The sequence below is a fragment of the Bidens hawaiensis genome, unplaced genomic scaffold (genome assembly GCF_021521415.1).
Source record: "Bidens hawaiensis isolate Kalapana, Puna unplaced genomic scaffold, B.hawaiensis_p1.1 tig00024845_1, whole genome shotgun sequence".
Lineage (NCBI taxonomy): Eukaryota > Viridiplantae > Streptophyta > Magnoliopsida > Asterales > Asteraceae > Bidens > Bidens hawaiensis.
In genome coordinates, this window is record NW_027493942.1 from 19,088 (window position 1) to 33,830 (window position 14,743).

General features: G+C 35.9%; 2 protein-coding genes and 1 pseudogene across 2 annotated transcripts; 1 reads left to right on the forward strand and 2 right to left on the reverse strand.

Annotated features, from left to right (window-relative positions):
* The first annotated feature begins 2,746 nt into the window (after positions 1-2,746).
* LOC143570193 (uncharacterized) lies at positions 2,747-5,006 on the forward strand (annotated as a pseudogene).
* Positions 5,007-5,711: 705 nt separating this feature from the next.
* LOC143570194 (ubiquitin C-terminal hydrolase 22-like) lies at positions 5,712-8,137 on the reverse strand. Its single transcript, XM_077055911.1, has 3 exons — positions 7,289-8,137; positions 6,756-6,874; positions 5,712-6,674 (listed from the first exon to the last, which is right to left on the reverse strand). The coding sequence occupies exons 1-3, from the start codon at positions 8,101-8,103 to the stop codon at positions 5,908-5,910; spliced, it is 1,701 nt and encodes a 566-aa protein (XP_076912026.1). The 5' UTR covers positions 8,104-8,137; the 3' UTR covers positions 5,712-5,907.
* Positions 8,138-10,382: 2,245 nt separating this feature from the next.
* Positions 10,383-12,694, reverse strand: LOC143570190 (uncharacterized). Its single transcript, XM_077055907.1, has 4 exons — positions 12,605-12,694; positions 11,377-11,502; positions 10,879-10,918; positions 10,383-10,795 (listed from the first exon to the last, which is right to left on the reverse strand). Exons 1-4 carry the CDS (start codon positions 12,689-12,691, stop codon positions 10,719-10,721), a joined length of 330 nt encoding a protein of 109 aa, XP_076912022.1. The 5' UTR covers positions 12,692-12,694; the 3' UTR covers positions 10,383-10,718.
* Positions 12,695-14,743: the final 2,049 nt, after the last annotated feature.

Genomic DNA, 14,743 nt, shown 5'->3' on the forward strand with positions numbered 1-14,743 from the left:
ACCCTCCACAACCATCCATAAACTTGAACCACGGTCACACCCTTGCGCCTTCTTGGGTTACCCTTCACAACACCGAGGGTATAAGTGCCTTAACCTTACCACAAACCAAATAATAATTTCTCGCCCCGTTATATTTGACGAGACTATATTTCCCTTCAAACACCAACCCGGACCATCCCCATCTTACTCCTTCCTAGACACAAACTCCCACCCACATATTTGGTCACAATTATCCACCAATCCCACTGTATCTAAACCCACACAACCACAAATCTCAACCCCTCTAGATAATATATCCTCCACTCCCACTACCCAATCTCACCCTACCCCACCTATCACGACCCAAAACTCAAACCCACACAACCCCACTACTACGGCCCAAACCCTACTTCAAAACACACCATTTTCGACTCAACATCCCAACATCTCAAATACACCGCCCACCACTCCACCATTGACCGTCCCATCTCCACCAACGCACACTCGCACTATGCGGACTCGTGCCATGGACGGGATAACCAAGCCGAAACGCCTATTTAACCTACACACTACCTCTCCCACACCAATTTTTCCCGTTCCGAAGAACCCCGTCCACGCCTTGTCCTCGCCGGAATGGCATAAACGCCTATTCTCCTTGTCTCATCTTCTGACAAGCTTCGTCAACATCTCATGGCAAGTTTAGCAAGTGAATTTGCTATGAAGGATCTTGGCCCTCTCAGCTACTTTCTAGGCATTTCGGTCACCCGCACTAATAACACAATGTTTCTATCACAGAAAGTGTATGCTCACGACATTATTCATCGAGCTGGTATGCAATCTTGCAAACCAGTTGATACCCCGGTTGACACCCAACCAAAGCTTAGTGCCACATCCGGGACCCCGTTTAAAGATCCGACACTGTTTCGTAGTCTTGTCGGGGCACTCCAGTACATCACTTTCACTCGCCCTGACATCAGCTACGCCGTTCAGCAAGTCTGCATGCACATGCATGCACCCTTGACAGATCACTGGAACGTCCTTAAGCAGATTATTCGATATTTAAAAGGTATGACTAATTTGGGACTCACCCTTGGACCGGCGGTATCTCCTTCCTTAACCGCCTTTACTGATGCCGATTGGGCAGGTTGTCCGGACACTCACCGGTCAACCTCTGGTTATTGTGTGTATCTCGGTAATAATCTTCTGGCATGATCCTCTAAACGTCAGTCGACAGTCTCCCGCTCAAGTGCCGAAGCTGAATATCGTGGTGTGGCCAACGTAGTTGCTGAAATTTGTTGGCTTCGTAACCTTCTGTTGGAACTACATCATCCCCTATCGAAAGCCACCTTGGTTTACTGTGATAATGTAAGCGCGGTCTATTTACCAGGGAATCCCGTTCAGCACCAGCGCACCAAACACATCGAGCTAGACATCCATTTTGTCCGTGAACAGGTTCAGCGTGGTCTAGTTCGTGTGCTACATGTATCGTCTCGTTTTCAGGTGGCCGACATCTTTACTAAAGGCCTTCCGCGACAACTCTTCGAGGACTTTCGTTCCAGTCTCAACTTACGGTCTCCTCTAGCTTCGACTGCAGGGGTATAATGGAATGTATTTTAGGTGTATATTTTGTATTTATATTTTGTAACAAACTTCCCACATTAAAGGGGTTGTATCTCCTATTAATAGGAAAAGAATGAATGAAAGGAGGCAACCAATTCTACCATATCTTCTATCACTTAAGTTTGAATCCGATCTTAACCGAATTTTCCCAATCATCGGGCAATGAGTATTCCTCAAAACAAAATACAATGGGCTTAGATTTCCCAACACTATTGACAATCGATACGAATCTTTTACCACCGGATTACCATGCGTAGTCATGTTTTATTCATTGATTTGTTCAAAAAATAAAAATAAAACCACAAAATTTTATTTATTTATTAATTTATATAAATATGGTATAAGCGATTTACTTCCACAAATAATAACCCAAAGAAAGCAGGAGCCGTTAATAGTCTGAAAAAAGCTAAACTCTTTGGTTTATATAAGTCTAAGGGTTTGGGGCCAAAAGTAACATAACAATAACAACCCTAAAAAAACTAAAACCCCAATTCATCTCCTTCCGCCTCTCCCTCCCAAATTCACAACTTTAGCCGTCTTTTACTTCAAACCCTAATTCCACACTTCCATCTTCATCATCATCCGTCAGGTAATCAATCAACACTCACACAATGCTCCTCGTTATGTATCTAATTGTTTCAATCAATCTTATACCTGCTGTTTCTTCATACTCGTTGACACCTAGATATAACATTATTGCATCATCTGTTTTTAATTTACATTCACTTTTATACTACTTTAATCAATCAATCTGCCAAGTTTTGCTTTTAATTTACACAGATTTGCCACTATCCAGATTTCAAATTCTGACTATTATTTGATGAAGTTTTTTGGTATATGTTTTTTTTTTGTAAACACGTATAAGTTTTATGTTTGGATTCTTATATTTTTTTCACTTAAGTGTTAGTTGATAAAATTTTAAATTATGGAATGTGTTATGTTATTTGTAAACATGTGTATAGCTTTTATGTGTGGATTTTTATTTAGTTTTTTTTTTTTTTGTCATAATTCAGTGTTGTTTGAAGCTGTGGATGCTTGTTTAGATAGTCATTGTTAATTGATAAATCTTTAACTTATGGAATATGCTATGTTTTTTTTTTGTAAAACATATGTACTTTATCTTAAGATTCTTATATAGATATTTTTTTTGTCATAATTCAGTGTCGTTTGCAGCGGTGGATGCTTGATTTGCTGTAACAATGACAGCCAAAACAAGCATTCTTTGTATCACTTACTCGACCGAGCTTTTGAATGGAGAAGAGATCCAGTTTTCTTCAAACTGTCTTCCTGTAAAAGCTTCACGCTTTGAACCCGCCGGTCATTCATTTCATGAGGTGGCGCTTAAACTCTCTGGCTGTTTTAAGGATGAAAACAAAGAGGTGGAAGACGGTAGTGAAAGCTCTCCCAAAAGTAAAGAGCATGAGTTTATGCAGTCGAATGATTCGTATAGCAGCAGTGGCAAACGTAAAAAGAAGTCTGGTGATGGAGCCGACCAACAAGATCATTATGCGTTGTTGGGTTTGGGTAATTTAAGGTATCTGGCAACTGAAGATCAGATTAGAAAAAGTTACCGTGAAACCGCCTTAAAACACCATCCCGACAAGCAGGCTGCTTTGCTTCTGTTGGAACAAACCGAAGCTGCTAAACAGTCGAAAAAAGACGAGATCGAGAACCATTTTAAGGCGATTCAAGAAGCGTATGAGATTCTGATTGATCCTGTGAAAAGACGGGTTTTTGACTCTACAGACGAGTTTGATGATGAGATTCCAACTGATTGTGGCCCACAAGATTTCTTCAAGGTGTTTGGGCCTGCGTTTTTGAGAAACGGACGGTGGTCGGTTGCTCAACCGGCACCTATGTTAGGAGATGAAAACACACCACTTGATGATGTTGACTCGTTTTATGACTTTTGGTATGGTTTTAAAAGTTGGAGGGAGTTTCCACATGAAGATGAGTTTGATCTTGAAGATGCTGAGTCACGTGAAGAGAGAAGATGGATGGAAAGACAAAACGCAAAGCTTTCTGAAAAAGCTAGAAAAGAAGAATCTGCAAGAATAAGATCTCTTGTTGACAATGCTTATAAAAGAGACCCGAGAGTTGCAAAAAGAAAAGATTTGTTAAAAGCTGAAAAACAGAAGAAAAAAGAAGCCAAGTTCATGGCTAAAAAGCTTCAAGAACAAGAGGCTGCTAGAGTTGCAGAAGAAGAGAGAGTTAAGAAAGAAGAAGCTGAAAAACAAGCCGCAGAAACCGCTGCACAACAGAAGAAAATAAAAGAAAAAGAAAAGAAATTGTTACGTAAAGAACGAACCCGTCTTCGTACCGTATCAACAAACGTGGTGACTCAGCGTCTGCTTAATCTAAGCCTTGATGACGTGGAAAATCTTTGCATGTCACTCGACATGTTGAAGTTGAAAAGCTTATGTGATGACATGGAAACACAAGATGAATGTGTGCAAGCTGAGCTTCTGAAAAAGGCGGTTAATAACTTGGACCCTTCTGTAAAAGATACTGTTTTAAACACAAGTCAACAAAACGGGTCTGTGAAAGTCAACGGGAATGTTCCAAAACCGAAAAAGGAGAAACCTTGGGGGAAAGAAGAGATTGAGCTTTTAAGAAAAGGTATTTTGAAGTACCCTAAAGGAACTTCTAGAAGGTGGGAAGTGATATCAGAGTACATCGGAACCAACCGCCAGGTGGACGAGATTCTGAAAGCAACGAAAACCGTTCTTCTTCAAAAACCCGACTCCACAAAAGCGTTTGATACTTTTCTTGAAAAAAAGAAACCCAGCCAGCCGATTTCATCTCCTCCAACTCAGCAAGAAAGTCAGACCGAAGAAGGTCAAACTAAGGCGGTCAAAGTTCAAAATTCAGATGAAGTTGTGGAAAATGGTGTGAAGTTGGATGAAGATGAGTGGTCTGTTGGTCAAGTGACTGCATTGATCCAAGCTTTGAAAACGTTCCCGAAGGAAGCTAATCAGAGGTGGGAGCGGGGTGGCGGCTGCGGTTCCTGGGAAAACGGTCAACCAGTGCAAAAAGCAGTTTACTTTGCTCAAGGACAAATTCAAAAACAAGAAAAAGTAAATCTTTGGATTTTCAGGCTATACAATTTTGACTTGTTGAAGGGAAATATATTTATTACTATTACAATGCAGATGAGGTATCAATTATCAACTAGAGACATCTATTCATTTTCAATATTATTATTTTTTTTTAAGATTTAAGATGCAAATGAGTATTTTTGAAGTTGTGAGGCTCACAAGTAGGCTATATTATGATATATGATTGGGAATTCAGACTGTTATTTAACGTATGTGACAATGTTTTTTGTTGCTAATGTTGTATGCATTAGTTGAAGTTTGGATTTACTTTTGTTGGTTGGTTGATTAAAAGAGCACATTGTCGTTTCATATATATTTTATCTTCGTTTCGTCATTGCTAAGATGTTTGCAGATGCAAAATAAACATTTTTCTTACACAGATCATGGTAGTTTGGTTATGATTTATGAATTAAAAATAGAGAATTATTTAACTGCATTTTATCAGGTATTAATTGCATGAAGTTCTGCCAGTTGAGATTTTTTTTGACGGTTTGGTTTTTTGTATTGAACTTTTTTAAATGATAAAAATAGTTCACAAATTACATATGCATAACTGCATATTTTCAAAAACAAAATGATTAATAAACAAAGCTTGTATTTTTCTAAAAGCTAAGTTGGATTTTAATAATCAAGGATTTTGATAATCAACATTCACTATGCCATGAACCACCTTCATACCATTATAGCATTGGGCTACAAGCCTGGTTGACTGGTTTGTGTGTTTGCATTTTAAATGGTATATATTGAATAAAAAACAACAATTGGCTTCTACTTTTCAGTAAAGCATGGTTTTTGATGGTTGGCTGGTTTGTATGTTAGCATTTTAAATTCAAAAACAACTCACATAACAGCTGGTTTTTACTTTTTAGTAAAGCATGGTTTTTGATTAAATGGTATTAATTTATTTCTTCTAAACCAAAGGATCTTACTTAAATCTTTTGATAAAAGTGCAAAAACTTGATCAAATATTGTAAATAAAAAAAAACCCAAACAAATATAATAATAATAATAATAATCTGATAAAAATTTAATAAATCATCAATTTAGAAGAACTGCAAAAAAACCAGCAAGTCCTCAGTTTCCGAATAAAAGAATTTCACTGTACATACATCAGAAGAGTCAACATCCAAAACCCAACAATAAACCACCTCTTTCATTCACATGGACCACCTTATTCATTCATTCAAACAAAAACCAACATCCCACAGTTTCAACAGCAACCAGCAACCGTCACGAAAGAGTCACCGGAGGCAGACGACCGCAGATGACAACCGCCACCATCCTCACCCGATTTATGTCCTGAACTCACCTTCTGAACATAAAACACCAAATAAATCTGTGATGCTCTCACCACTTCATCATCAACCTCAGTGATCCATGCATCATCACACTTGTACCATTGCTCATTCAACCTCAAATAAGTCATATAATGCCCCGACTCAAGCATCCCTGAATGAGTAATCACCGCAAAAACCTCAAAATTTGTTGAAAACTCGGATTCATCACCTTCAAACGCAAAGATTCGGTTCCCGAATCTTTTTCTAACAATCGATGACGAAACGTAAGGTGTCATGTCCAAATTAAACGGGAACTGCAAATGCCGGTCGATTTTTCGTGACGCTTTTCGCACTAGCGAGTGTTCGAATCGCTTCACATGTAAACATAACACCAATGGGAGTCGTTTAATTGACATTTGTTTCACGGATTCTTGCCGTTCTTTACAGTTTTGGCAGTATAACTTCTGGTCGGACCCTAGTTTTTCGGGTCTTGTGAATAGGTCTAAGCAGCTAGTGAGAGTGGATATAGGGGGCTCGGTTGACTTTTGTGGTTTATGGTCAAAGTTTGTGTTGAAATCGAGAGAGATATCGACACACGGATCGTAAGTAGTGGATGTGAAACCGCATGTTGTGCAAGTAACGTCTGATCTTAATAAGCCAGAAAACGCTCTATGGACTACACAATGGCAGTCTCCATTATCTGTTTAAGAACAAAATGCTCTAAAAACCCGAACAAATTTTCATTTTTCTTATTTGTGTTCAATAACTGCATTAAAAATACCTTTATTTGTGTTTTTTGTTTTCCCTTCTTTTTCATGGATCCGATCAAGAACCGACATAAAGAATTCATGAGCATCTTGTTGTTCATAACACGCAAGATTCTCTGAAAGCTTCCACCAACTGCAAGAATAAACAAAAAAACCAACTCTTTAATATATAAACAGATATAATCAGAGTATAAAACAATGATCCAAACATGTACTCCAAAAAAAAATTGACTTTTGGTCAAACAAGAAAAATTTACAGATTCAGAAGTATTATGCAAATCAAATATCAGATAAAACTTTAATATGTAACTTTAATCAACAAAATAGTTAAATCAAAATAATATAATGATATGAATCTAATCTGTTAGATCTCAAAAGTCAAATCACATCTTGTTGACTTTTCAAAACTGATATACATCATGCAAGAATTACATTAATCAGATCTATCACTTGCAGACATTACTATTAATATTATGACATCATGCAAGTATTAAAATGTAATCAAGAGCAACAATTAAACACCAATTTTCAACAAAATGGTAAATACCTGTATAGAAACTGAGCCGGACTGTACGGCACCCGATCACCCGAAAACACGGCAGAAAAGATCACATCAATGTCACACGACAAACAGAACCGATCGGACGAGGTTTTGCGGCACGAATCTCGATCATGCCTACCACTAAGAAAATAATTCCTAATAGGAGGAGCATGAAGCAATGCCTGCAACACAGAGTTCATAAAACAAGTATTCCCCAAATTGTTCAAACCCCTCAACCCGGCCGGGAAACAAGATTTCGACATCCTCCTCCCATGATCCCAATCCCCACCGCCACCGACCCGTTTCAGATTCTTGAAATCAGAACTCAATCCCATCTCAAAATTCAACCTTTTCCTCTTATTATTATTAGATCTAATAACAACCCCTTCAAGATTATTCTTATTATTATTATTATTATTATTATTATTATTATTATTATTATTCCGAATCCCTAAACCTAAAACATGTTGTTCAGCCATGACAGCTCTATCAAAATCAGGATCATAGACCTGATCATCACACCCAAAGCAATAAAGCTCAGATCTTTGAACATCCACAGCAATCTCATGACCCATATGAGACTGTGTATGCAAAAGCGCATGATTTGATTCAGACGACACACAACAAGCCATTGATGAACAGATCAGACATATATATAATCTCCCCTCATACCCACAACACAAACTGCATCTGGGTATCTCAGATTTTAGGGTTTTTCCGTACGGGCTTGATTTGACCCATTTTTGGATCGAATTGAACCCGTTTGATCCGTACCTGATCTTGTAATCAGAAAGATGGTTGCAGGGATTAAGCCCAGACATTATTATTAATAGGAAAATAATAATGAATAATAATAAAAATCCAAACTTGATTGATTGGTATTAGGGTTCAAGAATCAAGAAACGTAAATGAGATTGAATTCAGGGGTAAATTCGGGATTTGATTTGAATTGAATGAATCAAAGATAGAATGAATAATAGAAAGTGAGAGTGGGGAAGAAGACCGACTGAATGTTATTGTTATTGTTATTGTTATGTTCTACTTTCTTCTTCTTCTTCTTCTCGTTAATTACGCGCATTAAGATGGGCCGTTGGATTTTGATCATGCGACTCAGGATTTGATCCTGGCCGTTGATGGGAAATTATTGTGCTATGGTCTATGTGGACCTCATCTACAAGTTGCGTGGGTGTTTTGCATTGGTGGTCATCCCACTCATTCTTAATCTTTCGTTAATTAAGAGAAAGAAAAATGTAAAATTGCATCTTAGTGATTCCGTTAGGAGGCTGTATATGAATCGGTCAAGAGGTAGAGCGTGTTTAGTTTACAATAAAAACGTTTTTTTAGTGGATTATGGAGCCTCTTAGTAAGTTAAGCTATATTTGAATCGGTCAAAGATAGAGTATGTTTAGTTCACTTAAAAGACATCTCTTAATGGTTCATAGAGCCTCTTAATGAGTAAGTTCATAAACATGTTGAATGAATTAGATACTACATATTAATCAATCAGTCAGATCTCTTAATGGTTCAACACAAGATTGTCAAACAACCCATAAGGATATAAAACAAAGCATTTGGTTAAGGTTTCGGATCTTATGGTCTAAGCCTCTAAGATTTGAAACCTGACTCAGTGGGATTTGCTCATAATGGTGGGATCCTTCCTTGATAATATTCCTGGATGAGTCAGACTTAAGTCGTCAAAATCAGTATGGACGATTTCACTCGCTCAGGTATTTAAGATAGTTTCAAATGTTGTTCAAAAAATATAAAACAAAGTGCCACATGATTATGGTTATGAGTCTCATGGCAACATCAAGGATTGTAGTTATGAAATGGTTGTTAAACATTGTAACATGATACAATTATCATGTGACACATGGTTTAAAGTTTATGTATTTATGTTTAATCGCATGTTTATATGAAAAGCGTTTAGTTTGGTGGTTCATGCTTACGAGATAATGGTTGAATAATTAAGGGGCCTTCACAAAAGGTCTCTAGAGATTCTAGAGCCTATTTTAATAATGTTGATTATGATTTAAGTATGACTATGGTCCCACATTGGTTATCATGTTGATCCACAAAGAGCGATAGATGAAATGATTTGTAGGATAGAATTATGTATTACAAAAAAGTGGTTTAGTTTGCTAATTTAATGTTTATTTTAATTAATAAATTCAATCAAGTTTAGAGAAAAAAAAAAGTAACAGGCTTGTTAATTTATAAAAGAGAACAAAGTAGTATAAAAGCAACACAAAGGCTTCTAACATCACAAATTTTAATTTCTGCAACTTAATTTGTTGAAACAACACAAGATAAACATAAAGGCTATCAAGCAATGGATTACACCAACAAAACACTACCATTTGTTTACAAAAGATTATATCCTTGCTACCCAAGAAACATACATAAAACTAATTTTGTTATAATTACACCTCCATGTTCAAAACAACAATTTACGTTAATCGCATTATTAATAGTTAAACATCATCGCGTTTTGTTAAGTTAAAAATGTTCATAGGTTGATTTAACGACTAGTTTTAACTCAATAATATAAGTATATAACATTGGGAGCATATTAGTGCTTGAATATATTGCATGTTTTACAAATAAAATGTGCGGAGAAGACCTAAAACAAGCATGAGTGTTTATATCAGTTTATTTTGATGGCATATAAACTCATGATGTCTCTCTCTATCCGAAAACTGCAAACAACTGGAGACTACAATGTCTAGTTAAATCTCGCTAAAGTGAGAACAGCTCCCAAACATTCTATAACTTACCAAAAGACGGAAACATATGAACACGGACAAGATATTCAAAGTATTGTTAGAAAGGTAATAACTGTCCTAAATCTATGATAGTTTGATTGGGTCCTATCAAGATGTTAATATAAGACGATCTGAGGACAACATTTGACAATCAATCACCATCATCTCAGCTCTATGTACGCAGATCTTTATTCTAACCCTATTCAATTGGTCGTGCATTCACCCTTGCCTGGTGTCATGAGCGTACGCAATTACAACATGACACCAATCATTCGCTCACCTTTTAATAAGTTAATAAGTTGCGTCTACAGGTGTGTCTTTCAAGCAATCCGACATCGCATAAACGTTAATATATATTTGTAAAACAAAATAGAAACACACAGTTTGATTCAACCTAAACGGCCAGTTCAGACGTTAAAACTGCACACTAAAAACCATATACAATGTTTTGAAAATCATTCAAACTGACACGGATGGTTAGCCTGGTCAAACCATTCAAATTGCTCTGGTTTGACTGTATTTTACCAGTTGCAATCAAACCATGTAAAACCATAATTAAAAGAACCAAGCATAGTCATCGTTGAGACATTTAAACAAAACGAAAACGAACCTAGTGACTTGCAACATCATATATTTGAGATAAACTTATGATGCGATTTCAGGTTGTGTCATTAAGTACTTTGAACAATTGCTGAGAACAGCATCTTGTTAATATCCTCTGAATCTGAATCTTCATGACCCTCATTTCCTGCAGTATATATATATTCATCTTGGTATTACAAAACGTTTCATTATTTGTGATGAAAGAATTAACCAATAACGACGCATTACCTGTTTTAGATCTGACCTGTTGGGCCCATTCATCGATGACCTGTTTATAACATTCGAATATGACACCGTCAATCAAAATCCTTTTTGTTTAAAATAATTTCCCAAACATGAAACACTGAAGAAAGAATAAATGTAGCAAGAATATAACTAATAACTCCCAAAATACCAACCACACATAAGCATAACGGTTGGGGAAGATTTTAAGTAGACTCCATCCATAAATATATAAAAGAAAAATCTTTTTTCCAGGTTTAATTTACACATTTTGGTTAAAATCTTATGTTTTTATTAGCAAGTTTTAAAAATAAATCTACCTAAAAACCTGCCATCACTGTATTGCAGGCAGTCATGGGATATCTTGCCGTTATTAATTTAGGTTGTTTACTGGCAAATAGTGCAAAATCTATACGCACCACTTGGAAAACACAACCGATGAAACACTTGAACAAACTTCAAAATGTAAATCTATGCCTTTAAATAAAGAAAACTAAACTTCACCTCGTTAAAGTTTGTATAAGCAGGATCATCCGAATCATTAGTGACAGGGATCCCCATGGAAGCTTGCAACCTTTGCAATGATGCTCGGTTTCCAACTATAGTTGTCCTTGCTTTATCAATCAAATCCTACATCACAATTAACAAAACAAATACTCTATTTTCAATTGTATGAGATAAGTGACTAATCCATTATACACATTTTAAAAAAAAAGTTCAATCAAATATATATCATACATTCATACACACAGCATATCCTTTACAGTTTACACTTTAAAAGACAGTTACTGGATAACACGACATTTCAAGTTCACCATGAATAATACAAAAAGGGCTAGATCTCAAATATCTAATTTCTATTAATATTAAACCCTAATATAACCAACAATGTACTAATAAAGAGGTGCAAACAAACCGAACCGCTCAAGATCGGATCGATAAAAAGCTTGAAACGAGCGGAGCCTAGCCTCAAGTAAAGCCCGTTTAGTTATCCATCCCAAGCTCAAGCCTTCACGAGCCTTGTGTATTATGAAGTTTCAACTATTTTGGGCTTCTATGTATTAATTTCACACTGCACATCCGAGCTTGGCTCGTTTAAGGCACTGCATACGAGCTCAAGCCAAGCTTAAGCCCGTTTAAGGGTTTTTTTTCTCAGCATATAAAATAATCATATATATATATATATATAGGATGAGTATCATTACAGAACCCTTAAATTATTTAAGAACTTGAAAGAACTTTTGAAAACTAACGTTTTTTATAAAAAATTTTGTAGGTTAATGTTAGTTGAGTGTAGCTTTATCATTTTTTTATATCTATATTTACGATTACACTTTTGAAAATTTGTTTTTATACATATCTATGTTTTGTTTTACACCTATGTAAATTTGTTAGTACATAAATTTTACACATATGTAAACTTGTTATTTATATATGTAATCAAAATTTTTTATATAAAATATGATAAAACTACTCTTAAATAATGTTAGTATATAAAAAATTTTAAAAAGGGTTTGGTTGTTTAGAGTTCCTAATAGTTCTTAACTTTTTTAGAGTTCTTAGATGATACCAACCCTATATATATATGATTTAATTAATAAATAATAAACGAGACAAGGTTGAGCTAGAAATAACAACTCACGAGGCTAGCTCAAGCTCTAGTAAGTGAAAACAAGTATTCAATATATGAATCGAATAGAATAAAATTAGGGTTTATATGTATTAATTTAACCTGCTTGGCGGAGAGTAATTCACGGCATTGGTCTTTAAGAGAGGGTAATTCGTCTTGAATCTTCTTGATTCGAGCCACAAGCTTCATCGGATTTGCCTGTTAATAAAAGAAAAAAGTTACTGAATAATAATAATAATATAGACTTGGCGAAACTCCTTGTCTAAGCGGTTGTGGACAACGGTTAGATCGTTGTTGGCCTTGGTCAACAGGTTTACCAAACCATCAACGGCATGGTGGTGGTGATGGTCGCCGTTGCCGTGGTGACTCATTTCCGTCACTGTGTGTGTGCTACAGAAAGGGAGCGGGAGGTTGTGATCTTTTGAGGGCTTTCAAACAAGCAGTGTCATCCGACAGAGACCCCATGTCTATACCAGGCCGGGGAGGGTGTTTGGGCTGTTTCTATAAACCCGACCGGGTTTTGTGGGTGACTTTCGGCATTGTTGCCTACCGTCGGGTCTATGTGTTGGTATATGTTGTTGTATGTGTGTTAGTGGTAGCTTTCTTTCGTTTTTCGACAATTTGGAAACCAAACACTAGCACTATAAAACCATTATGCTTAGCATGTTGGTGGTATTTAGAGCCGAGGGTCTTACAAGAGTAACATCTCAATCTTCTTGGGATAAGAGAATGTTTTGCCTACATATTACTCTTTCATAACTTACAAATAACTTTGCTGAGGAGTGAGATTTTACCAGGTATGGTTGCTTTGTTGTAGGGAATTTGGGTAATATGCTTCAAACAGTGACGTTGGTGGCTAAAGAGGATGAATAGATATGGATCAAGGAGGACTCAGGTATATTCATTGTTGCATCAATGAAAAGGGTGTTGAGTTTAGCGGTCCGAAAGCCATGTTTGTTATGAATTGAAATACTAGGGTCCTAAAGAAAGTTAATGTGTTCGTGTGGAAAGTGGAGAAAGGCATGATATCGATTTGGGTCAGTTTACGTCACCGGAACATTCAAACTGATTCGGGTGATTGTGAATTTTGTGGTGAAGTTCAGGAAACTACAAATCATTTGCTCATCTATTGTCGAATCACTAACTAAGTTTGGAAGTTTAGGAAAAACTACGATATCCCCCTATAACGCTTTTACGGTTCACGATTTGTTGGAGATTCAAAAAGAAAAGAAAAGAAAAAAGGGTGGACTAGATGTGTCACCAAGTGGACCAATAGGCTACTTGCGACACCAACCCACCACTTTTAAATCTATATATATAGTTAGAGCACCCACATGAAGATAAAATATTAAGCTTAATTTTGTTAGCAACATAATAATGTTAAAATATTGAACTTAATTTTGTTAGCAGCAAAATGCAACTGCGTTAGTCTCATGACATAAATGACAAGAAATGAAAACCACTTAAGGTAATAAACAAAAACAAGTCTAGGAACTATAGCGATATATTTACAATATTAAAGGGATGAAAATCATGATTAACTGTCGTACGATAAACACATGTTGTAACATCATAGCGTATCCACATCAGTTGTGGACAATAGAAATAATGGGTTTATAGTATAAAATCATAACTGACATATCGCCATCATCATTTGAGTGCAATAGTTGTGAATGAGAGGGGAACTACTCAATAAAACATGCTCAAATAAAAGTCGAATGAATGTATGAAGATGGTGATTTGGTAGAAAGTTACATAAGATATGTTATGTATGCTAATTTTTTTAAACGACTAAATGTTGTATTATAGAGAGTCTTGAACTTGACCTTCTATTTAACACCTTAACCATGTTACAATCCCACCAAAGATATGTATGCATTGTTTTTTTTAATTTGCTCCTTAATGAAGATTTATACACTACTTTTTAGTTAATACTCAACAAACTTTATGTGTTTACAAAAAGGATTAACAAATTTAAATGCACCCAAAAAAGATTAATAACTTAGAACACTCATTTACTCCAGGTGAACATATGCTAATTGCAACATATATAGCATTTATAACTTTTAAATGTAACCAAAAAAGATAATCTATAATAGCATAGCTTTTTCAATATATTTAGCATTTACTTATTTATAGTTTTTAAAATGAAACAGTTATGTTAGTTACAGATGGATTCAACCTCATTGACCAACCAACAAACACTTCAACTATAATTCTTTCATAAATCTATCTCAACAA

What these genes read in the sequence shown, in the direction of transcription:
- LOC143570194 (XM_077055911.1), bottom strand. Translation starts at nt 8,103, where the DNA reads ATGTCTGGGCTTAATCCCTGCAACCATCTTTCTGATTACAAGATCAGG. An exon ending in CCGGCTCAGTTTCTATACAG is followed by an intron (nt 6,875 to 7,288) that starts GTATTTACCATT and finishes TTATTCTTGCAG; the next exon opens with TTGGTGGAAGCTTTCAGAGA. An exon ending in AACAAAAAACACAAATAAAG is followed by an intron (nt 6,675 to 6,755) that starts GTATTTTTAATG and finishes GTTCTTAAACAG; the next exon opens with ATAATGGAGACTGCCATTGT.
- LOC143570190 (XM_077055907.1), bottom strand. Translation starts at nt 12,691, where the DNA reads ATGAAGCTTGTGGCTCGAATCAAGAAGATTCAAGACGAATTACCCTCT. An exon ending in AATTACTCTCCGCCAAGCAG is followed by an intron (nt 11,503 to 12,604) that starts GTTAAATTAATA and finishes ATTGTGATGTAG; the next exon opens with GATTTGATTGATAAAGCAAG. An exon ending in CTTATACAAACTTTAACGAG is followed by an intron (nt 10,919 to 11,376) that starts GTGAAGTTTAGT and finishes TGTTATAAACAG; the next exon opens with GTCATCGATGAATGGGCCCA.